The sequence below is a fragment of the Phyllobates terribilis genome, unplaced genomic scaffold, assembly GCF_046119375.1.
Source record: "Phyllobates terribilis strain yellow unplaced genomic scaffold, ASM4611937v1 Scaffold_4__5_contigs__length_816908805, whole genome shotgun sequence".
NCBI classification, from domain to species: domain Eukaryota; kingdom Metazoa; phylum Chordata; class Amphibia; order Anura; family Dendrobatidae; genus Phyllobates; species Phyllobates terribilis.
Genome location: NW_027362764.1, coordinates 124,927,430 through 124,950,521, shown reverse-complemented (window position 1 = coordinate 124,950,521; position 23,092 = coordinate 124,927,430). Strand labels below are relative to the sequence as shown.

The 23,092-nt window shown below is 43.1% G+C and overlaps 1 protein-coding gene across 8 annotated transcripts in view; it reads right to left on the bottom strand.

Annotated features, from left to right (window-relative positions):
• The window catches only part of KMT2C (lysine methyltransferase 2C), a 205,969-nt gene that overhangs the window by 31,029 nt on the left and 151,848 nt on the right, over window positions 1–23,092 (bottom strand). For 6 of the 8 annotated variants that reach the window (XM_073677706.1, XM_073677708.1, XM_073677713.1 and 3 more), the window contains 13 exons: window positions 22,852–23,066; window positions 22,691–22,764; window positions 20,459–20,638; window positions 18,021–20,360; window positions 17,124–17,452; window positions 15,128–16,803; window positions 12,647–12,755; window positions 11,589–11,667; window positions 9,527–9,590; window positions 5,036–5,268; window positions 2,160–3,692; window positions 1,648–1,860; window positions 1,320–1,484 (listed from right to left, as the gene is read on the bottom strand). In XM_073677706.1, coding sequence (XP_073533807.1) covers window positions 1,320–1,484; window positions 1,648–1,860; window positions 2,160–3,692; window positions 5,036–5,268; window positions 9,527–9,590; window positions 11,589–11,667; window positions 12,647–12,755; window positions 15,128–16,803; window positions 17,124–17,452; window positions 18,021–20,360; window positions 20,459–20,638; window positions 22,691–22,764; window positions 22,852–23,066 — 7,210 coding nt within the window. The remainder of the gene's footprint in view (window positions 1–1,319; window positions 1,485–1,647; window positions 1,861–2,159; window positions 3,693–5,035; window positions 5,269–9,526; window positions 9,591–11,588; window positions 11,668–12,646; window positions 12,756–15,127; window positions 16,804–17,123; window positions 17,453–18,020; window positions 20,361–20,458; window positions 20,639–22,690; window positions 22,765–22,851; window positions 23,067–23,092) is intronic. The other 2 variants (XM_073677712.1, XM_073677707.1) reach the window with 2 other exon arrangements.

The following is a 23,092-nucleotide window of genomic DNA, read 5'->3' as shown; positions in this document are numbered from 1 at the left end:
TGCGTGGAATGACGTGCTCACTGCAGTCACGTATTAAATGCTACTGTCTGAGATTAACAGCGGGATTTAACAGTAACTGATTAAATCAACCATCATGTGTGGGGAAAGATGCGGGCTCGGCATAGGGACACGACTTTTGACATACATGTACATTAAAAGTTGTGAAGGGTTTAAAAAGGGTTGACCACTAGTTTTTTATTGATGGTCTATCCTTGGGATAAGCTGTCATTATCTGATCGGTGAAGGTGCAACTCTGGCACCCCGTGCTGAACATTAACAGCTGATCAGAGGGATGCTGGATGTCGCACTGCCAAAGATCAGATATTATTGGCCCATCCTCAGGATAAGTCCCTAATTAAAAAGCAGTGGTCAAACCCTTTATAGTTTACTTAAAAGGAAGTTGTCAATTTGCAAGAAAAAACACTTTTATTAAGATTATAAAGAATTTACCAATATACTGTTATTTTTTTTTTCTTTTAAGGTGCCCTGCATCTTTAGCTGTCAGCTTTAGTCAAGCATTCAGCATCTTTACTTCTTCCCCAAGTGTTTGCACATGAGTTATGTGAGAAGGGGGCTGGCCTACTGTTTACATCTGTAGCTAAGCCAGTCCCCTCTCTTTAAAGACCGATGTATAAACAGAGAAGAGAGCTAGCTTAGTAAATGAAATGAGCAGCCAGCCTTCACATGCAGCTCTGATATCGGACGACGTGCCGACAAATGAGGTGGCGCTGCCAAACGCTGACAGCTGAAGATTAGGACACTGGCAAAAATATAACAGAATTAGTTTTTTTTTTTCAGAATCTTATTCTCAAAATATCTGGAAATTGTATGAAAGTGGATGACCACTGATTATTAACTCAGCCCTGACATCATCTACAGGATCGCTGTAAAGCTTTTTGACCCTAAGGTATGTTTAACACTTTGGATTATGGCTTCCCTACAGTGGTATTAGGGAAGCGGTAGGCCTAGGTGCTTGATCTATTGGTCTGATACCTGTAATTACAGTGTAAGTGAATGGTGAGGCAAATAGCTAGTTAAGTATTTTACATCAGTATTTGTAAGCCAAAATCAGGAGTGGAACAATCAGAGGAAAAGTATAATAGAAACACGTCCCCACTTCTGTATTTTTCACCCACTCCAGGCTTTGGCTTACAAATACTGATGAAAAATACTGAGGGAACATGGCCTTAAAAGTTCTCCAGCGTTCGGATCCAGGAGGTGAAGTTACAGAAGTGAGCTTTTTACTAAATCATTTATCCAACCACTAATGTTTTTAATCCCCTCACTCCCTTTCAAACTTGGAAACAGAGTGTACAAACCTTAAAGATAAGTTGAGAATAGTAATCAGATACGCCATCGAGAGAAGCACAGCCGAAGGACCCCAGCAGCCGACTCCCGGCACTCATCGGGCCAGTTCCATAAGGGAGAAATTGTGCAAAATTTATTCCAACTATTGGCTCAATTAGTGGAAGCAGGGAAAGCTGCTAAAGAAAAGGAACAAAAAATATTTAGTGGTAATATTCAGGTAATCAAAAATAAAATTCTTTATGTTTTTAGCGCATCGTAAATGGCTGTTCCATCAGGCGGGCATTGTAGCAGAATATATGCACATTGTCCCAAATTACAGACGTTGCTGGGATTAGTTACCTGCTTTATTTGGCTGAAGGTCTCGGAGTTAGAAAATATGGCTGTCTTCGGCTCTTCCTCCTTCTTCCTTTTCTTAGATCGAGGGGCTGGCTTCTCGGCCGTCCTCTGTACCCGCTTGTTTCTTGGTTTCTTCTTCTCGGTTTCAAAATCCGGTCTTGGAAGCAAGTTCTGGTTGACATTAAAGTTGACCAGCTCTTTGTTGTCTGGGAAATGCTGGAAAACACAAAGCAGGGTATTTATACTGAAGTCTTATACTAGAGCTGAAGACTAGACCAGGCAGAAATCTAGCCTTAAATCTGCACAGCAGTCACAGATATTGCTCCAGATTTCGTCCTATACATTGATGGGTAAATTTCATGCAAAGTTACTTAGCATGTGGATGACATTTGGTAAAATCATTTTCGCATTCCTGCTACAGCAAAATTCTGTGGGTGTTCTGCCAAGAAAATAAGGAGCATGGCCACCCCATGTGGACATATGCTTACACTAGGTGACCCCACAGCCCAACTCACCAGAGAATTGCACGGTCTTCCTGTGGACTTCAAATTGAAGGGACTATCTTCAATCGACTGGAAACGTTCCTCAGAGTTTTGAGGCAATAGGACCGGTTGTTTCTTGTTTTTGAGCAAGTGTTTTAGTAACTCATTTCCAGTTTCCAGTTTTCCTGAGGGGCCGGAGGCAGTGTGAGAAGCTATTTCTGTGGAAAGTGCATTGTGCGATGTGGCTTTATCATCTTCAGTCTTAAGCCCGACTGATGGCTGCTTTACTTTAGAGTCAGATTCCTCTGGAGATTGATCTCCTTCCACCTGCTCCAGTTTAATTTCCTGAATATTAAGGTTGTCCTTAGTGTGCAGAGGACTGTCCTCTTTGTCTAGTCTGGGTTCCTGAAGTATCTGATTCACATCTTTAGGGAGAAGCGGCCCTTCAGTATTTACAGAGCTATTGTTTGCTGCATTGGGTGTTGATGAACGTATTAAGTCTGCCCCATGTTCTCCTTGAAGATCAATCACGACATTGACTGTTGGGGTTGATGCTTCTGAGACACTTGGCGTTAGTGGAGCAGTAGAATCAGATCGTGGAGTTGATGGCGGTGATTTTAAAGAATCAGAGTCTTCTTCCTTTTTCTTCTTTCGCTGTCTTTTCTTTTTTCCTTTTTCTTCTGGAATGATATCGGAATATAACTGTATGAGGGACTGGCTAGGACTCTGGAAGTTTATGGAACTTGCAGACCTGTCCTGTCCACAAGGGTTTCCATTGTCAGCAATAGGAGGCGAGTTGGAGACATTTGGCATTAAGGGGGTATGTGGAAATCCAGTCTGATTGTCTGGTCCATATGGGGAAAGTCCTAAAGATCTTTTATCAGGGTTTTGCACAAAAGGTGCAGCAGGAGGAGAGGTACCTACATTTGGATGGGTCACTCCATGTACCATTTGAGATTGTTCTTGGGTAGACTGTTGAAGAAAGTCATTTGGTAAGTCAGAACTGAAGAAAGTAATTTGTGACAAAGGTCTGTTATTCGTGTCCGGACTGACTACGCCATGTTGCTCCATTTCTAACCTTTGCTGCAATGCTCTCTGACGATCCACCTCCTGCATGAGTTGAATTCTTTGGCGCTCCTGTTGTTCCCGCAATCGTTCTTTCCTCTCCCTCTCTTGGAAAGTTTCGCTGAAGGGGTTGTTGTCATCAAACTCAACCCTAGGTGGGGCATTGGGGTTTACAACTGCAGCAGGACTGGTTACTTCAGAACTCACAGGACGCGGCATCTTGGGTGGGTTTACGGGTGCGGGACCTCTAAGCGGGGGCTGCCAACCTTGTATGTTTGGCATTCTCGGCTGATTGGGTTGGCCTGATATCATAGGCCCTGGAGGCTGCAGTGCTTGCGGAACAGGAAAGCCAGGTGCATTCATTGGTGGCGGTCCTCCCCCTGTCATCATCGCTTGCGGTGGCAGGACTCCAGGCATTAAAGGTGCTACCGAAAACTGCTGCTGTTGCTTGTTTCTGTATTCTTCAATAAGCTCTGTATGCTCTTTCTGCTGTTTTCGTATCTATCAGGGAGTAAATAAAGGATATTGTCAAAGCATATCAAGAGTCACATTAAAATAAGTCACCGCTCGCTTAAAAGCAAATTCTGTGCACGTTACACAGGTGAGTACAGGTCTGGTCCCATATTCACTTATGTGTATGGTGTGTGCCGGAAAAGTTGCCGACGTACATGCTAAATGTGTCAACACGGCATTTTTAGGTGACATACATGTCAAATGTGTCCATGGGGCACCTAAAAGCGTCCATGGGCAGCCTTTGTCAAATGGAGGATAAAAAAAAGTGTGCAAAATTTTGGCATCTGTCTCGCAATGTGTCAGAAAAAAAGGCATGGAATAACCTTATACTATGCTGATCCCGTGAGGGCCAGTAAAAAATAAAAAAAAGGGAGCCTGTTGGTGACGTAAGCAACCACATGGTATCTGAGCAATAATTTTTCATGACTTATTTGTTAAACAGATGCCATTATAGCCTCTAAGTTCTGGTTGCCTAATGGGTATTTGTTACCCATAGATAGGCATTGAAGATCAAATGTCACCAGGTTTTTTACTATGTCACTACATCAGGCTGCTCTCAGATTGCAGAGACCCCGATTTCGGCGATATGTCACTTACTGGGTTACTAGGTGCAGTTTGGATAAAATCAGAGTTTTCTCTGCTGCAGATCTAGTAGTTCTCTAAATGCTGAGCTCTGTATAACCCCGCCCACACCACTGATTGGCAGCTTTCTATGTACACAGTATAGGCAGAAGGCTGCCAATCAGTGGTGGGGGCGGGGTTATACAGAGCAGGACGACTACATGGCACAAGACAACTAGTCCTTTAGTGATAATTTCCTGCTGATAAAACACCGATTTTATTAAACCAGCAACAAGAAGCCTAGTAAGTGATACATCACTGGAATCAGGGTCTCAGCCTCTACATCTGCCTCAGATTAGATAGCAAAAACCTGCTGTGACATTCCCTGAAATTGCATTCTTTCCATCGGAAGATCATTAGTCTATATAAAAGCTCATACATTTGTGTGTTCATTTAGACCTACTAGCCTAGTATAGTCTATGACTAACCAATGCTACTATTAGACATGTCAGTCTCTAATTCTACATTGGCAGTTTTTACCGGTGTATACATCACAATATAAATAAAACAAACAAAACACTGCAGACAAGGCTTCATGTAAGCTTATGCTGTTACTTATGCCTGATAATTGATATCAAAATACAGATATAGTGATATACCCATCTTATAAGTACCAATGGAATCACTTGGGAGGATGTTGGGCGACGCAGCTACACCAGGCGGCCGGTGCTCCTTTCCAGTACTCTATGTCTTCAAGAAGTGACATTTACCTGTTCCAGCTGTTTCTGCACCATGCTTTGTTGCTCTGTCACATGTTTCAGCTGTTCGGCATCCTCCTCAGGGAATTCACGCCCCGCCTTCTTGGCTGTCCGTTGCTTGGCTGACAAAGCTTTCTTAGATTTTCTGTGCGCGCCAATTTGTTCCTCCAAGAATTTTTGCTGGATTTGAAGGAGTTGCTGAGTCTCCTGAAGCCATTCCTCATATTGTTTTTTCTGAGAGTCATCTAAAGAGAAAAAAAAAGAAAAATTGACAACTCTATATTACACGTGACAGAGTACCAAGAATCCAAGGGGTAACGTTTCTCCTTGCGGCGAGTGACATGTTAAACATGTCAAGATGAGGAGACTTTGAAGTTGGAATGGGAAATATGCAAATTATCTCTTCAGAAAAGAGGACTAGAACTCTAGCGCCACCTATAGGAAGTAGCAATCCTAAAAGTCATGTAACAAGGCTCGTTAAAGGGTCGATACTGACTTATAGGATTGCTACTTCCTATAGGTGGCTTGAAAGGCTCCTCACCTTGACATGCTTAACATGTCACTCTAATCAAGGAGAAACGTCATCCCTTGGATACCAGTCTGATGCTTCTCACCCAGCCAAACCAGATCTCAAACTTTGCACTGACGAGGGGCAGTACCCCGAAACAGTGTCTGCAAATTGAGTTTCTGGTTCTGGCTTTTATCCTAAGTCATGTGACAAGGCTCGTTAAAGGGTCGATATTGACTTTTAGGATTGCTACTTCCTATAGGTGGCACTAGAGTTCTAGTTCTCTTCCTCTCTGATGATGCAATCTGTATGAGTTCCAAGAAAAGGTGGCACTGTTTTTCTAGTCAACTGTGTAACTGAACGGGCCTCTACTTCCTTGCACGAGCTCTAAAGCTAAAATCTAATGATATATTGATATATGGTGCAAGTAACCATATTAAAAGGAATCCATCAGCATGTTTTTCTATGTAATCTGAGGACAGAATGAGGTAGGGGCTGAGACACTGACTTCAGCGATGTATCAATTGTTAGGCTCTGTGCTGTTTACATACAATCAGTGTTTTATTAGCACAAGATTATCCCTACAGAACTACATCTCCAATCACACCCCAAGCACTGATTAGCAGTTTACTGTCATCATACAATGTACACAGAGAGCCTGGTGTGGATGGGGGCACCTTTCTGAGCTCTGCTACATCTAAAAACTCTGATTATATGACAACTGCAGCATCCAGTAAACTAAGTGACATATCGCTGGAATCAGGGTCTCTCTTCCTACATTATGCTACTCTCAGATGAGGTAGCAAAAAATCATCTGGTAACAGATTCCCTTTAAACATTTTAGCTGGAAATAAATAAAAAATAAAATCGCACCATACTCTGTTTTATGGACCGAACTACTGCATATCAATAGCAGGCAGCGGTGCACCCGTCTGCTACCTGTACGGGCTCACGGAGACGGTCACATCAGCAATTTGCAGGTGTGACTTGCCCGAGTTTTAATAGCACAGAGTGTAACCAGCCACAGCCATCTTACTAGCAGCAACACATTCCCAGATTGTAAGAGGACAATATGGCTCTGGAAATTTATCTAAAGTGTCCCTTTAATGAAGGCTTCCTAGAATGTTATCCTGACATTTACATTCATGTTATAAAATAATTAAAGGTGGCCATACATGGCCCTATATGCTGCTGATTGCCCAACCAATCTTAACCCCTTAACGACATGTCCAATTTCAGGACGAGTTGTAATTTTGAATAACACCATTCATTTTACCATATAGTGTACTGGAAAACGGGAAAAAAAATTCCAAGTGGGAAGAAATTGTAAAAAACATGCAATTCTGACATTGTTTTTTAGGAATTCTTTTTTACAGTATATATTTTGTGGTAAAGATGACCTTTCAAATAAAAAACAGAAGAGCAGCTAACCGGCAGCAACTCTGCCTTCAGCCTTTTCCAGCACACAGTCCTGTAATACAATCCCGAGTCCTTGGCTAATCCACTGCGGGTGGTGCTGCATCGACTGAAGCAGATAATCATGAGGCACACATCAGAGAATAGAAAAGATCGCACTCACCCCGGGATGCCTTGTGAATGATCCTTTATTTCAGATCTGGCGTGTAATCATAGGCACAGGTACATGGGTGCGGGGGTGAGAAAGGAGGACGACTGCCATTTCGCGCGTATGTAGCGCTTCCACGGGTCCAGCCTCATAAAAATAACCTTACAATCTGATTCTGCTCATCAGTACGATTATAGCGATACCAAGCATGTCCAGTTTTAATGTTATTTCAGTGGTGAAAAAAAAAAAAGTTTCGGGTTGTGTTGCCATTTTCCGAGACATGAAACCTTTTTATTTTTCGGTTGATACACCCGTGTGACTGCTTATTTTTTTGTGAGATGAGGTGATGTCTTTATTGATACCGTTTTGGGATAAACGTGATGTTTTGATCGCTTGTTACAGCATTTCTTCTGGAATGTCGTTCTTGATTATTTTTTTCATTTACAGTACTTACAGATTTATTTTATTGGAATGTTATATTTTGATACATTGGACTTTTCTGAATGCAGCGATACCACTTGTACCTTTTTTCTCTATATATCTTTTATTTTTAATGAGGCAAAGGGGGAGGGTGGGGATTTGAAATTTTCTTTTTTTTCCTTACTTTTCACCATTCTTGTCAGTCTTCTTAGGGGATTTGAAGCTGTGATTGTCTGATCACTTGTCCTATATACAGCAAGGCCACAACATCTCTGCATATAGTAAAAATCACAGTCTCCTTTGAAGCCCGACCACAGGCTGGATTTCAAGGGAGCTCCATCTTCAACAGACCCCTGGCTGTCATAGCAGCCCATTGGCGACCTGCAATCACATCACGGGCTCGCCAATGGGCACTTGGAATAACACCCCCCCCCATGCCGGAGCATGTTAAATGCCCCTGTAAGAGTTTGACAATGGCATTTAACAGGTTAAAAATCGCAGGCAGAGCTTTGCTCCATCCATAATTGTTAGGGGCAGGTACTGGCTGTAACACGCAGCCATCACCTGCTGAGTATGGGGGGGGACGGGACTCCATACACCTACTTCCGACACACACAGCCATCACCCACCGAGTATGGGGTGGGCTCCATACACCTGCTTCCAACACACAAAGCCATCACCTGCTGAGTATGGGGTGGGCTCCATACACCTACTTCCGACACACACAGCCATCACCTGCAGAGTATGGGGTGGGCTCCATACACCTGCTTCCGACACACACAGCCATCACCTGCAGAGTACAGGGTGGGCTCCATAAACCTGCTTCCGACACACACAGCCATCACCTGCTGAGTATGGGGTGGGCTCCATACACCTGCTTCCGACACACACAGCCATCACCTACAGAGTATGGGGTGGGCTCCATACACCTGCTTCCGACACACACAGCCATCACCTGCAGAGTATGGGGTGGGCTCCATACACCTGCTTCCGACACACACAGCCATCACCTGCCGAGTATGGGGTGGGCTCCATACACCTGCTTCCGACACACACAGCCATCACCTGCCGAGTATGGGGTGGGCTCCATACACCTGCTTCCGACACACACAGCCATCACCTACAGAGTATGGGGTGGGCTCCATACACCTGCTTCCGACACACACAGCCATCACCTGCAGAGTATGGGGTGGGCTCCATACACCTGCTTCCGACACACACAGCCATCACCTGCAGAGTATGGGGTGGGCTCCATACACCTGCTTCCGACACACACAGCCATCACCTGCAGAGTATGGGGTGGGCTCCATACACCTGCTTCCGACACACACAGCCATCACCTGCCGAGTATGGGGTGGGCTCCATACACCTGCTTCCGACACACACAGCCATCACCTGCAGAGTATGGGGTGGGCTCCATACACCTGCTTCCGACACACACAGCCATCACCTGCAGAGTATGGGGTGGGCTCCATACACCTGCTTCCGACACACACAGCCATCACCTGCAGAGTATGGGGTGGGCTCCATACACCTGCTTCCGACACACACAGCCATCACCTGCAGAGTATGGGGTGGGCTCCATACACCTGCTTCCGACACACACAGCCATCACCTGCAGAGTATGGGGTGGGCTCCATACACCTGCTTCCGACACACACAGCCATCACCTGCCGAGTACGGGGTGGGCTCCATACACCTGCTTCCGACACACACAGCCATCACCTGCAGAGTACAGGGTGGGCTCCATAAACCTGCTTCCGACACACACAGCCATCACCTACAGAGTACGGGGTGGGCTCCATACACCTGCTTCCGACACATACAGCCATCACCTGCCGAGTATGGGGTGGGCTCCATACACCTGCTTCTGACGAATCTACTTTCAGAGTCCCAAGCTTGCAAGGCACAAGTAGTGGACAACTCCTTTACGGTTTGTTCGGATTGGTGTACCATAAAAACAAGCCCACACAGACTACATAAACACACATTCACACTTAAGTATACTCACTGACAAATCCTGGACCGAAGTTAGGGGGGTTTGGTCGAATCATTTGTGGTGCTATATTTCCATCCTATAGAAAAACAAAGTTATACATACATTTCCAAACACTAGATGATGATTTTACAGGGCAGATATATCATCCTACAATAATGCACAATTACATTTTGGGTTTTTATGAACTGCAAATGGACTAGTGCTTTGGACCGCTTACTGGTAAGTGGTTAAGGTTTTTAAAGAGGTTGTCCTCTACGTTTACATTGATGGCCTATCCTTAGGACAGGTCATCAATGTCTGATCTGCCTGAGTCCAACATCTGGCACCTCCCCCGATCAGCTTTTAACAGTTTCGGTGGCCGGGAGTACTCACTTGCCGAGCTGTTCCGTCTACTGGTAGTGGCTGGGATTCAAATTAATAGGAGGTGCATGTGCAGTACCCTGCGGCGGCCACTACCAAAAGACAGGGCAGCTTGGCAAGAGAGTACTCCCGGCCGGCAACCGCCACCGAGAAGAACTGAATCGGCGGAGGTGCCGGGTGTTGGACCCCGGCTGATCAGACATCGATTACCTATTCTAAGGCTAGGCCATCAATGTAAAAGTAAAGGACAACCTCTTTAATTACAATATTTGCTATAATTTAAGTCAATAATTTTTTCAATTTACAGTTTTTCCCACTAGTTTCCTAAGGCCTGTTTCACACGTCTGGATATTTCCGGTACCGGAGATATCAGTGTCCCGTGTGTCCAAGTGTGTTACACGTGTGGCAACCGTGTGCTGCATCAGGATCACACGGACTAGCACCTGGGAATCAAGAGAATGAGCTGCAGCTCAGGAGCGGTGTCCTGTCACTCACTGAGCGCAGCTTCAGAGTGGCTCATTCTCCCGGCTCCTCTGCAGCAGCAGTCACATGGATTACAGTGGGGAACACACAGGACAGGTGAGTTTATGGATTTTATTATTTTATTCTTATTTTTACAGGTGGGGACACTGCGGAAGCAGACTACCACTACCCTCATCATTGTCCCTTGCTCGAGCTGTTCGCAGCGCCGGCAGGGAACCATGATGAGGGCATCGTTCAGGACCCTGCGCTTGGGAACAGCGCTAACAGTAGAGCTGATTCCCAGGCTCCGGTATGTGTCACACTGATGACACACGGATGTCATCCGTGTGTGTTTAGCGTGAGGCACTTTTTTGGACCGTGTATCCGCAAAAAAAAAAACGGACATGTCAGTGTGTGGAGAACAAGAACACACAGTCCGTGGAAACACACTGACATGTGCGCAGACCCAGAGATTTTAATGGCTCGGCATGTGTCAGTCTCCGATATGTGTGGATACTATCACCACTCGTACCAGAGATACTGACGTGTGAAAGAGCCCTAAAAGGAATAGAAAGCCTACTGGGTGTGCATGATCTTTTCAGTTTTTTTTTTTTTTTTTAAAGTGCATATTTCTCCCCTATAGTTGGAGCAGTAATACCAGGTGCCTGTGCTTGGTCTAGATGGGGTTTAAAGGGTTTTTAACCATACGAATTTAATGAACTATCATTAGTGTAGGTTATCAAAATGAATAAGGTCCGACACTTGGCAGCCACACCAAATCAGCTGTTATTAACAGCACTGAACAGTGCAACTTCGTTCACTGCAGAGCACCACAGCTAGCCTCCTATTCTCTTCAACAGGAGTTGATCTGCAGCACCCAGGAGCGGCAACTACACAATGAATAGTGTGCGGTTTACTGTTCCTATCCAGCCGGAGAGAGCAACACCTGATCGGTGGGAGGTGCCAGGTGTCCGAACCCTACTGATCTGATATAGATGACCTTTCCAAAGGATAAATCATCAATATCCTAAGGCCAAAAAAACTCCTTTAAGGTCAACATCTTTGGAATTTGAATTGTTCCTATGGCAGAAACAAGAACATTCATAATGGAAATCGTGAAAAGCTACAATATGGATAACACAACGTGATAATGAACAAATGGGAAAAAAATTATTAATGAACAGAAATTAAGTGAATTTTAACAATACATCTGGATGAGGCATGTAACCATATATCCACACATCCATTCTACCTGTGAAATCCCTGCTGGAACAACGCTTTGGCCTTCAATGTTTTGAGCAACAGGCATTTGCTGAGGCGTGAAAGGGAATCTGGGAGAAAAAAAAAAATTTAATTACAGCATTATATAATTTCTTAATGAAAAGGTGTGACGACACAGCTTATAATCTTAATCAGCCAGACAATTAGATTTGTTAAGCCATGTGAAATACACTATTATCTTTGTGTTGACTTATAAATGTATGTGTATTTATGTAGATGGTCAAGAAGGACATAAGATTATTTGTATAACCCTGATTGTTGTCTTCTCTTGATTGTGAACAATGTTTGTTAATATGCTAATTGCATATTATACTAAAGGCAGCTGAATGTTGATTTCAAGAGCCCCCTGCTATACCAACAATGTAAATTGATCAACTCAAACAATGAGACCTAAGCGAGCCCTGAACCTTTACCTCTGACTAATGATCTTAGCCACATATGTAAATATTTAAAAAAAGTGTTTTTCTATTCCGCTGCAAAGAGAAATGAAAGAGACTTTACCAGGGGAATCAAACACAAGACTCTCTCAGACCATCAGTTTGGAAGCATGGCTTTAACCAAAGAGACACAGATTTGGATTCTACATGATTCCAGCCTAAGGGTATATGGCCCTGACTGGAAAGATGCGGTTCTGCTCCATTGACCATGAGAGAGCCAATGGATACATTTTGGGAGGCAAAATTGGTACGAAGTCACCTGGTCCCATGGATGTGTTGTTTGGGGTTGCCAGGGGGGACCCTCCGGTTGCCTGGAACCCATGGAGACATTTGGAAAGGCCAGATTAGGACCAGCCGGTCATCTGGCCTCATGGAAACTCTCGGAGAGGCCAGGGTGGGACCCTCGGGTCTCCTGGCCTTGTACCTCAATGGACTGCTAGCTTCCTAAGCTTGCCGCTACCTTCTCTCTGCGGTGGCCCGCCAGAAGCGGGGGGCCACTGGTTGAGGTAGTTGGCCCTGGAAGTCCCAAGTCGCAGCTGTTCTATCCCAGGCAGGCGGAGCAGAAGGGTATATTAATGAATGACAGACTTACCGGTTCATCACCATTGGTGGCATTCCCATGTTGTTCACCATTACTTTATTGATTCCTTTCAGAGCGACCATTTTTGCCTTCATTATAGGATCAGTGATGGCATCAAAATCTGAAAAGGACAAAACACAAGCACATAAGAACTACTAGGAGGGAATGTTTGACTACATGGATGTAAGAAGATTGGCAGCCACGATCAAACGGAGCCATGGACGTGACTGGCTCGGATTTTACTAAAGCTGTCTGAACTCTGCTTAAACAAGCTTTGAAGATAAAAATAAACAACAACAACTAAAGAAAATTCACTAAAGAAAATTTAAAACTGAAAAATGGATATCCCCTTCCCTCCTAGGCAATTTTTCATTTTCGTGCCTTTGATTCTTTTCTTTTACTACCCTTCTGAATATGGCTATAATCTTTTCATCTTTTCCATTAAAATAGCCGTATACGGCTTGTTTTATGCGGGATCAAAAATATTTGTTAATGCAGCAGTCACTTTACCAGAAGTAGTACTGAAAAACGAGGAGAAAAAATTTCAAGCGTGGTAAAAAAGTGAAACCCACTTTCCTCCCCCAAAAAAAACACCTAAAAAAACCCTCCCAAAACTATTTTGCCATTAGTTTTGGAGCTTGTTTTCAGGGCATTCAATATGCGTTAAAAATGATCTGGTGACACGACTCTCCAGGTCAATATTCATATAGGGGTACCAAACTCTTGTAGCTTTGTTTAAATAAATTATAGGCTCAAAAAAAATTCTTGAAGGGAATCTGTCAGTAGGATCAACCCGTCTATGCTGTCTATATGGACCTGTAGGTCATAGGAAGCTGAATAAAATGATATCTGCGATCCTATGTCTTATTAATGAGAATTTCATATATTTTTTTTAATATGTAAATTAATTGTTAAGATCTATGGGTAGGATATGGATCTCCCTGAGAATCTGCCTCCAGAGCTTATTTTAAATGAAATTCAGAGTTACCAGTGTGAGACATATAGATTAGGAAACCAGACTGTTAGTGATTAAACATCTCACATTGGTAATGCCATCCTTCATATAAAATAATCTCTGGAGACAGAATCTCAGGGAGATCTATGTTCGGCCCATAGATTTTAACTGCTCATTCACATATTAAGAAAAAAGTGGATTTATGTGGAATAAAACATCAGATCGCAGATATCAAGGTATCGTTTTATTACATTTTCTATGACTTACATGCTCATATAGGCGGCTTAGGAGGGTTGATATTACTGGCAGACTCCTTTAAGGTTTTGAGAAAAAAAAAACCATGTGTGTCAACGTTTTTGGAGATTCATAACTATTTTTCGATCAATGCAGCTGGATGAGAGCTTGTTTTTTTGATTGTTTTGCTGACATTTTTATTGAGAACATTTTGGGGCATATAAGCAATTAGATAGCTTTTTGTTTCATTTTTTTGGCTAGGTGAAGAGACAAAAACCCCAATTGTGGAGTTTACCGTACAGGTTGAATCATTTTATATTTTGCTAGATCAGACTGCAAAATGCATGGCAGTATAGAATATGCTTATATTATTTCCTTATTGTTAAACTGGGAAAAAAGGGCAATTCAAAATGCTATAATTTAAATTCTTTTTACATTTTTAAAAAGATTTTCATTTTTTTATTCCCTTCGGGAACTTGAACCTGCAATTGTTTAATTGCTTATTCTATATAACAGAATACCACAATATTGCAGTGTATAGAGGGAGTGATTGTGTCCTAAAAAACTCACCCTGTGGCTTCACATGCACCAAGATAGTAGGCTCCCGACAGCCATGGTAACCTATTTGCGGCCCTCGAGTGGGTCATGGGCATCAAGAGCGTCAACCTGGATTACAATACTTAAAAGGTGTACTGCACAGCCCCTGCTTTATCAATTCAGGACACCAATTAACATAAAAATGTGCACAATCTCCTTCCACAGTCCATAAATGTCAGGGCTGCCATTCTCAGTGGGTGAAGTGCCATTGTTGTGTCCATTGCAGCTAAATCAGGGGCCGCTGTTTGGCTGCGGCCTCTACGATATCAGAAGAGACATTTGCACTGATGGAATATTGATGAGCTGCAGGCAAACACTGGCTGCAGTGGTCATGTGACAATACAATAGCATGTCAACTGCTGGGAATCACTGGACTGTAGTCCTGAACTGTTAAAGCATGAGGTCGTCCAGACATCCCCTTTAAATGCCACTGTCAGATGGACAGCGGCATTTATGGGGTTGACCGTAACAATTGGAGCTAGGTCCAGTCTAAGCTTTCAGAGACAGAAGCCATGTGTATAACACAGCCAGAAGGGGTTTAAGTCCTCTTTAAAGCATTTTTATTTTTGGCCTTTAATTACTTTATATTAATAGACATGCTCAATAGAAAGAGAACATCACCAAAAAAAATCTGTAAAGTACAGTGGCCACCAATTCTAGAAAGATTAAAAGATGCTGTATTTTGATCAAAGCCTACGCTTACATACCAATATTTGGAAAGAAAGGCTCAGAGCGTTGTCGGATCATCGCTTGCATTTGCCTCTGTTGCTGCTGTTCTTGTCTTTCTTGATCTAGAAGATCTTGCAGTAATAAAGGCTGCTCCTCCAGTAGAAGAGGTCTCTCACGACTCTGCTGGAGCATCACTTGCTGAGCATTAGTGAGGCCACCTGAACATGGCAAAGCCTGATTTAATGTTTCACCTGGGGCAAAGTTATGGGCTCCCTGTTGAGCCAGAAACCCACTATTTGATGGTGATCCTTGGGTAAACCCATGTTTAAGTCTTGTTCCCATACCTTGAGATAGAGAGTGATCCACTACTTGATTAGGAGAAGTCATGACATTTTGTGGAATGGCCTGCATTACATTCAGCGGTGGAGCTGCCATGGTTCCCGATGGAGAAACCAATTTTTCGTCATCATTTAGTTCAGAGTTCTCATTTGATAGCAGGTTATCAAGCGCCGGTGATGACTCTGGTACACCACAAGAGATGCTCGTATCTTGGGGAAGCACCTGCACTGGGTCATTAGGCTGCACAGAATTAGGAGCACTCTCCTTCTCTCCTTTATCAGACCGTTCACTTTTACAGGATGGTATAGAGCAAATATCCTCTTCTAGCTGTTGAGTCACAGAGGACTCCACAGTAAGCTCAGATGCAACATCCGTCGTCTTCGGTGATGCTCCCTCAGTGCTTGTTTCATTAGGAACATCAGCCATAGTCTCTGGAATAGGATTAGATGCAGCCTTGGGACTTTCTTCACAGGCTTCTACAGTTTTGCACGGGAGATCCAACTTTTCATCAATAGGAACATTAAAATCCAGGTCTTCGTTAAACATATCTTTTTTGTCTCCGAGATCAAGATCTGGATCCGTATAAGCGATTATATCAAACTTTCCCGAGCGCAACAAGTCGTCGAGTTGAGGATCATTTGCTTCCAGAGTATCTAAGCCATCTAGTTCAACTCCTTTTGCATCATCTGGATCCAGATTTATGTTTTCAAGATCATCATCATCTAAATCCTTAACCTCAACTCCATCTAAATCTTTTACATCAAGGTCTTTTACAGAAGGATCATCAGGGTCAAGTTTTTCATCCAATTCACTCGGTGCTGAATTATGACTCAAACCCCTGTTTGAGGTCTCAATAGATAAAGGAGTTTGCAAATAGTTCTCAGTCATTACTGGCTGCTCAGCATCGTGCAACATGGCATGTGGATTTTGTGCTGCCATCAATTGTTCCAAACCATGAGGCACTTGATTAGAAAAACCAGGATGATGAGCGCGAACTTGATCCATCAACCTCGGGCCTTGAAATTCAGGTCTAGGGAAAAAGCCCATTTGCCTCTGATGTGGCATAGGTTGTTCTATTAGATTATGAGATGGTCCGAAGAGAATCCTTGGCCTCCCATCTGGTGGCCTGTGACAAAGTTCAATATATGGCTGACCCGATATATTATGCTGTTGAAGTTGCATTCCCTGGTGAGAGAAATGTGGTGCCATACCAGCTGAGTTTGTGATCGGTGCATTACTTAATGGTCTGGTCAGTTCAATTGACATATCCCTCCTCATCTGCTGTGGAATCCCTGGACCTTGCATTTGTAATGGCGGACCCAAAAAGCGCTCATGACTGGGCACAGGACCATGTCCTGGCATGGCATATACAAATCTGAAATAAAAAGCAAGAAAGATTTACTTAATATTTTACAAAATAAGAAAATGTACTATATACAAAGCTAGCGTAAAATTACTGAGTAGTAACTGCCGCTACTACATGGCCAATATACTGAGCCATAGCAAAGGAGTGGTGAGAGCAAACGGGCATTCGGCATTTGCTCCAAATTTGTAAAGCTGCTATATCTTTATAATATCCACACTGGCTACTCAGATTTTCAAGAATAACTACATACAGATGAAAACAATTTCTCAAAATGGCCATTTACATACGCAAGACAACCAGGTACAGTAAAAATCACGTATGTAACGCACCTATTTCCAGGGTGTGGTCTCATAGCCATATTAGCCATGTCGCCAGGAAACTGTGGTCTATTGAACTGCCCATTCACAGCAAATTGAGCATGTTGCTCTTTGACAAAAGCAGGAAATCGTGGGTTTCCTTTGGGGCCAAGTGCAGCTCGGATGTTGCCAGGGTAAGGAGGTGGAGGTCTGTTAAAGATTTCGTGTTGCCGGTGTGCGTTGTCTTGCCACTGTGTGGGATGTCCACCCTGGTTCATCTGTAATGGATCTACTGGCTTCTCTTGTCGGATAGAATTCTTATTTTGTTGCTGTCTCAAAATCATCTCTCGTAACTTCTGACGCTGTATAAAAAAAAAAGAATAAAAAAAGTAAAAATTCACATTCCCTATATGTCAGCTTGCACAAACAATTGTATAGCTTCTGTTAGATTTGAAAATGTTTCTATCAAAAGGTTTTCAGTAATTAGACACTAGGAGACAAAGCTTACAACCTAGGTCAGATTTTAAGCCCTTCCTGACTTTTCAGATTTTGCAGTTTCATTTTTTTCACCCGGGTCACGTGCTGTAAATGCCGCTCACACAGATGGTACTTCACTCGATGTTGGTAAAGGGAGATGATGGCTCAGTAAAACAGCATCATCTGCTTGCAAAGATACCATATGACGTACTATTCTGTCATATCAGTAAGGGGCTAGTAGCCTGAAATAAGGGTGCAACATTGGGATCCATAGTGAAAAAATAAATAAAATGGTGAGAAATATTTAAAAGTTGAAGTGTACAATCACTTACAGATCTGTCCTGAGCTCTAAACACAACAAAATCCCAAGTCTATAGAGCAAAAAATGACATGGAAGTGAAAAAAAAATAAAACTGCAGTATATGTATAATTGGTCAAGGAATGAACATTTACCTGAGTTGCTTTCTCTTCAGAGTCTACCAGTGCCATGTTCAGAGCATTTTGTCCATCATGCATGCTAGCTGCTTGCTGAATGTTCGCAAACTGTTGGCCTTGAGGACTCATGGCAATGTTGGTTGCTCCACTAAAAGCTTCCTCTGAAAATGATCTTTGTTGATCAGCTAGATCAGGTGAATCATTAAATCCATCACCAGTCTGCACATGAGGAGTCATTGGGGGCTGTTCAAAATTTTCCTGGCTAGTAACAGAGGAATGACTAAAGATGTCTGCACCTGGACCAGCCATTCGAGGATTTTGGGAGCTGGCATCAGGTCTCAAATAGGAAGCTGGTGGAGGAGGTCCTCTGTTTTGTGTACCATGTCCAAATGACTCCTGATTAGAAACCAATCCTGATCGGACCACAGAACAACGATTAAAGTTATCTGGAACACCTGGCATGGGGGTTCTCAAATTTTGAGAATATGGGTCAGGAAGAACAGGCCTAGGAGTTCTGTTTGGATGAGAATAAGAATCTGTAGAGGGCCTTGGTGTCCCAGGGGGCTGAGAATATGGATCTGAAAGAACAGGTCGTGGTGTACCTGGGGGCAGAGAATAAGGATCCATATTAGTAGGTCTTGGAGTCCCAGGGGGGTGAGAATATGGATCTGAAGGCATTGGTCTTGGCGTGCCAGGCGGTTTACAATATGGATCTTGGGGCATAGGCCTAGGAGCTCCAGGTGGTTGTGAATAAGGATCTGATGGTACTGGCCTTGGGGTTCCAGGTGGTTGAGAGTATGGATCTGAAGGCATTGGCCTAGGTGTACTCTGTGGCAGTGAGTAGGGATCTGTAGGCATTGGCCTTGGTGTACAAGGTGGCTGAGAGTATGGATCTGAAGTCACTGGCCTGGGAGTTCCTGGTGGTTGAGAATACATATCTGATGGCATCGGTCTTGGTGTACCAGGAGGCTGTGAGTACGGATCTGAAGACACTGGCCTTGGAGTCCCAGGAGGTTGAGCATAAGGATCCATGCCAGACCTTTGAATTCCTGAAGAGGTGGCAAAGACATCATGGTGCCTCTTATTCACAGGGGGCTGAGCAAATACATCTCCAACAATCGGTCTAGGAGTAGATGGTGACTGACTGTAGGGATCCATTATTTGTGCAGATGGTCTTGGTGTTGCTGGCTGCTGATGGTAAGGGTCTATGACTTGTGCTCTTGGAGCATTGGACTGTAAATATGGGTTATTAACTGGCCGTGGTGTTCCTGGAGGTTGTGCGTATGGATCCTGAGCGTTTGATCTTGACAAAGACTGAGGGTCACTATGTTGCCGCATCAATCTTGGCGGATGAGCAAATTCATTTGTAGAGGAACGATGTGATGCCTGGTTATACGGATCATGTGAAAAATTCTCAGATTGGCGTGGTGTCATAACAGGCCTTTCATATGGGTCTGTAGATAGTCTACGAGATGCTGTTGGCAGTGAACTATACGATTCCTGTGGTGACTGAGGGGGACAAAGTGGTGTTTTAAATGGGGCAGGACTTCCAGGCGAAAGACCTGGAGTAAGGGTGAGTGGAGGCCTTGTATATGGATCTACTTTATTTTGCGCCAGTGACTGTCTTTGATTCAATTCCGACCTGGAATTTCGTTTCGCAAAATCATTGTTTGCTAAACCCAATGGGCCATCTACAACCAGATCTGTGTTATGTGGCATCCTCGATGGAAACCCTGGCTTTACAAAATGTTCTGATGACATTATAGATCTTTGTGAATCCCCCAACTTCACTCCCAGATCACCACTCGATGGAGATGAAGAAGGTGATGGTTTAGTGTCCGAACATTCATTTCCAACATTTCTTGGGGAGCATATATCCATGGGTGACCCAGAGTTCCTCCTGTGGTAATTCTGTACAGGAGGTGGTCTTGGTGTTCCTACCATTTTAGCATATGGATCCACAGGTGATGCTGGCCGAGAACTTGAAGATCCAGGTGAGAAGATCATCTGTGGGGACTGCGGCTGAGAACCTTGAGACAGCTGAAGAGGGTCTTGCAACGAAATTCTAGTTGGTGTAGGTGGTGGAGCTTGTGGCTTCACAAATACATCATCAGAGAAGGAGGATGAAGTCTGTTTGGAAAACGTGTCCTTATTAAAAGTTTGCTGAATTGGAGACATGCTTCCACTATTTTGCTGAGGAGATAATGGACTTTGTATTCCGCTGTTTGGGGTGTCATTTCCTGACTGACTCAAATGATGTTGGGATCCAAACTGCTGTTGTTGCTGCTCATTTTTTACTTGCTCAAGTTTTTGTGTCGCTTCAATCTTGGCTTGCTGTTTACTCTTCTGACGCATTTGCTGCAAAATCAGTGGTTGAAACAAAAATACACCGTGAGAATTTTTTCGAAAAGTAAATCTGTAGGCAAAAATTCAAATGACACATGTAAAATCTGTACCTGTCGAAACTTCCACTCCTGCTCGTGTTCAGATTCTCTCTGCTTCATTGGATCTTTAAATAAATCTGAATCAATGTTGGAGTTCAGTTCGACTATTTCATGCTGCTGGCGCTTCAGAGAGTCATTGGACATCTGTACTTTGTTGATTCGCAAAGCTGCTCGGTTATCTCTGGCCTTTTGCTGAGTGCAAAAAAAAATTACATTTAGGCCTTTGTGATAATTTAATATAGCAAAACTATTCACCGTTTAAAATATGACAATTTACAACATGCTTTCCTGCAAAGCAACCTGTATCTGTTTGTTCATCTAAATAATTGCCAAAATTTTGATTTTTAATGCCTTCCCACTACATGGATGTACCATTATGTTATGCAACTGGTTTCGGTGAATGGAGCCATTCATTACACAGCCGGCATGTGCATGTAACAAAAGCGATCAGAGCGTGACACAGATGATGGCTGGTAACCCCTAAATGCCACTGTCAATCTCTCACAGTGAGTATTAAAGGTGTGCGGCCCTGGGGATGTGCCATTTTGGGTGCTAATCAGCCACTCCACAAGGTAATTGCAATGTGGAAACAGCTTGCCATGGCAGCCAGAGGCCTGCGAAAGGCCCCCACGATGGCACTAATAAAAGTTAAAATCACAAATAAATATTTTTGCATGGTCAAACATAAAAAATAGACAGTTGGCACAGACAAAGGAAGCAACTGGTGGGCAAACCTGAGAAATGTATAACGTCCATGCTAAAAGAAAAGTAAAAATCATGCAAGTAGATGTGATATAGATTAATTCAATAAGAATTAAAACAAAATATAAGGACAGAATTGATTAAATATACAAGGAAGTCACATGACAAAAAGTCATAGATATACATACTGTATACATGTACTCTTTGAGGCTAAATCCGAATAATACAAACTGGCAGTGTATTACTATAGTCGAGCATATACAGAAAAAAAAAAAGTTAACTGGTAATGAGATTTTATCCTAAGTCATATTGCACGGCTCGTTAAAGGGTTGATTGTGACTTGTAGGATTGCTGCTTCCAATAGGTGGCGCTAGAGAGTACAAGTCCTCTTTTTCTCTGAAGAGGCAATTTACACTGGTAATGAGAAAAAGGCATGGGAACAGTAAACCAAAGTAAGGCTATGTGCCCACGTTGCGGAATTGAAGCGGAAAATTTGCGCTTCATTTCCGCATGTCCTTTCCCGGAAAAAAGCATGCGGAATTTCGCAAGCGTTTATCGCGCGTTTTCGACATGTGGAACTGCCTTGCGTTTGTTATTGCATTGCAAAGGCAATTCCGCATGCGGAAACGCAAAATTAATTGACATGCTGCGGATTTTTGTGCGCATCAAAAACGCTGCGGAAAAATCCGCAGCATGTGCATAGAATTTGCGGATTCTCAATGGGGGCCATGGGGTGCGAATTAGCAAGCGTTTTACAAGCATTTCCGCTGCGGAAAATCCACATCAAATACGCTTGTAAAACGCTACGTGGGCACGTACCCTTAGGGTACAACCAACACAGAAACAGACGTTTCTTAGCAAATTAATCCATATCCTATCTAACTGCATTTTTTTTTCTTTACTACCCACTTAGAATGGACTTCATACTTTTGGATTTCTCAGGATCACTCACACCAGTTGTTTCCTTGGTTTGTGTCCACTGTCGGAAGTCTCATTTAAAAATATTTTTCCTAAATTGTCCTGTTTATGTATATGATGTAGTGCAAGTGTATTAAAATAAGTGGTGGGTTAAGTGGACCAGAAAAGGCTTGTGTGATGATAGACAAATGTGATGAAGGCTATTGGTAACAAATTTAGGATGGTCTATGGATTTTTTTTTTTACCGAGACGTTTTATCTTTTATGTTTTACTATGCAAAATGAAACGTATATACAAAACCTAAATACAAGCAGATTGGTGGTTTTTTTAGTGGCTTGTTTCCACAGTCCGATCAAAATTCTATGCACACAGAACGATTGTTAATATGATCTCTCAGAATAACATCCTTATTGGCAGCACAGCTGTCTGCACAGAACGAGGTGCTGCCGAGAACAATAATTTTAATGTAGACATGACAGACAATCAATTGAGAAACTAGCGTTTTGGTGGCTCACCACTTGATTGCCAGCATGTTTACACATGTCGATAATCGGAGTATGCGCATTCTGATGAACACAATTCCTGATTATTGCTTTGTCTACATAAGCGTTAAGCCTTGCTTACCACATAAGGTGCTCTTTCTTGTGAACTGGCTTTTCTCCAAAGTTTTGCAATCTGTTTCACTCTTGTGGACCAATCTAGAAAAAGGCAACACGAGAGAAGTTATAATTAACAGAAATAATAAACATATATGTATCACAATAGGAAAGTTTAACAGATCTCACCTGGAAACTCTTCTTTCAAGTTTGGGAAGTTAACATTGGTATATAAAACGGGGGCCACAGTGGCCATTTCACCAAGTGCCTCCTCTTTCTCCCATTTTAGTGTACTCCGCTGTGCATTGGACATAGTATCTCCCTCGGTTTCCATCACAGGAGCTTGTGTTGGCCAGACATTAGTGGGGTCATTCACCATGCCGCGATACACTGGGTTCTTATCCCTGGCAGGGTAGAGACATAGGTACAC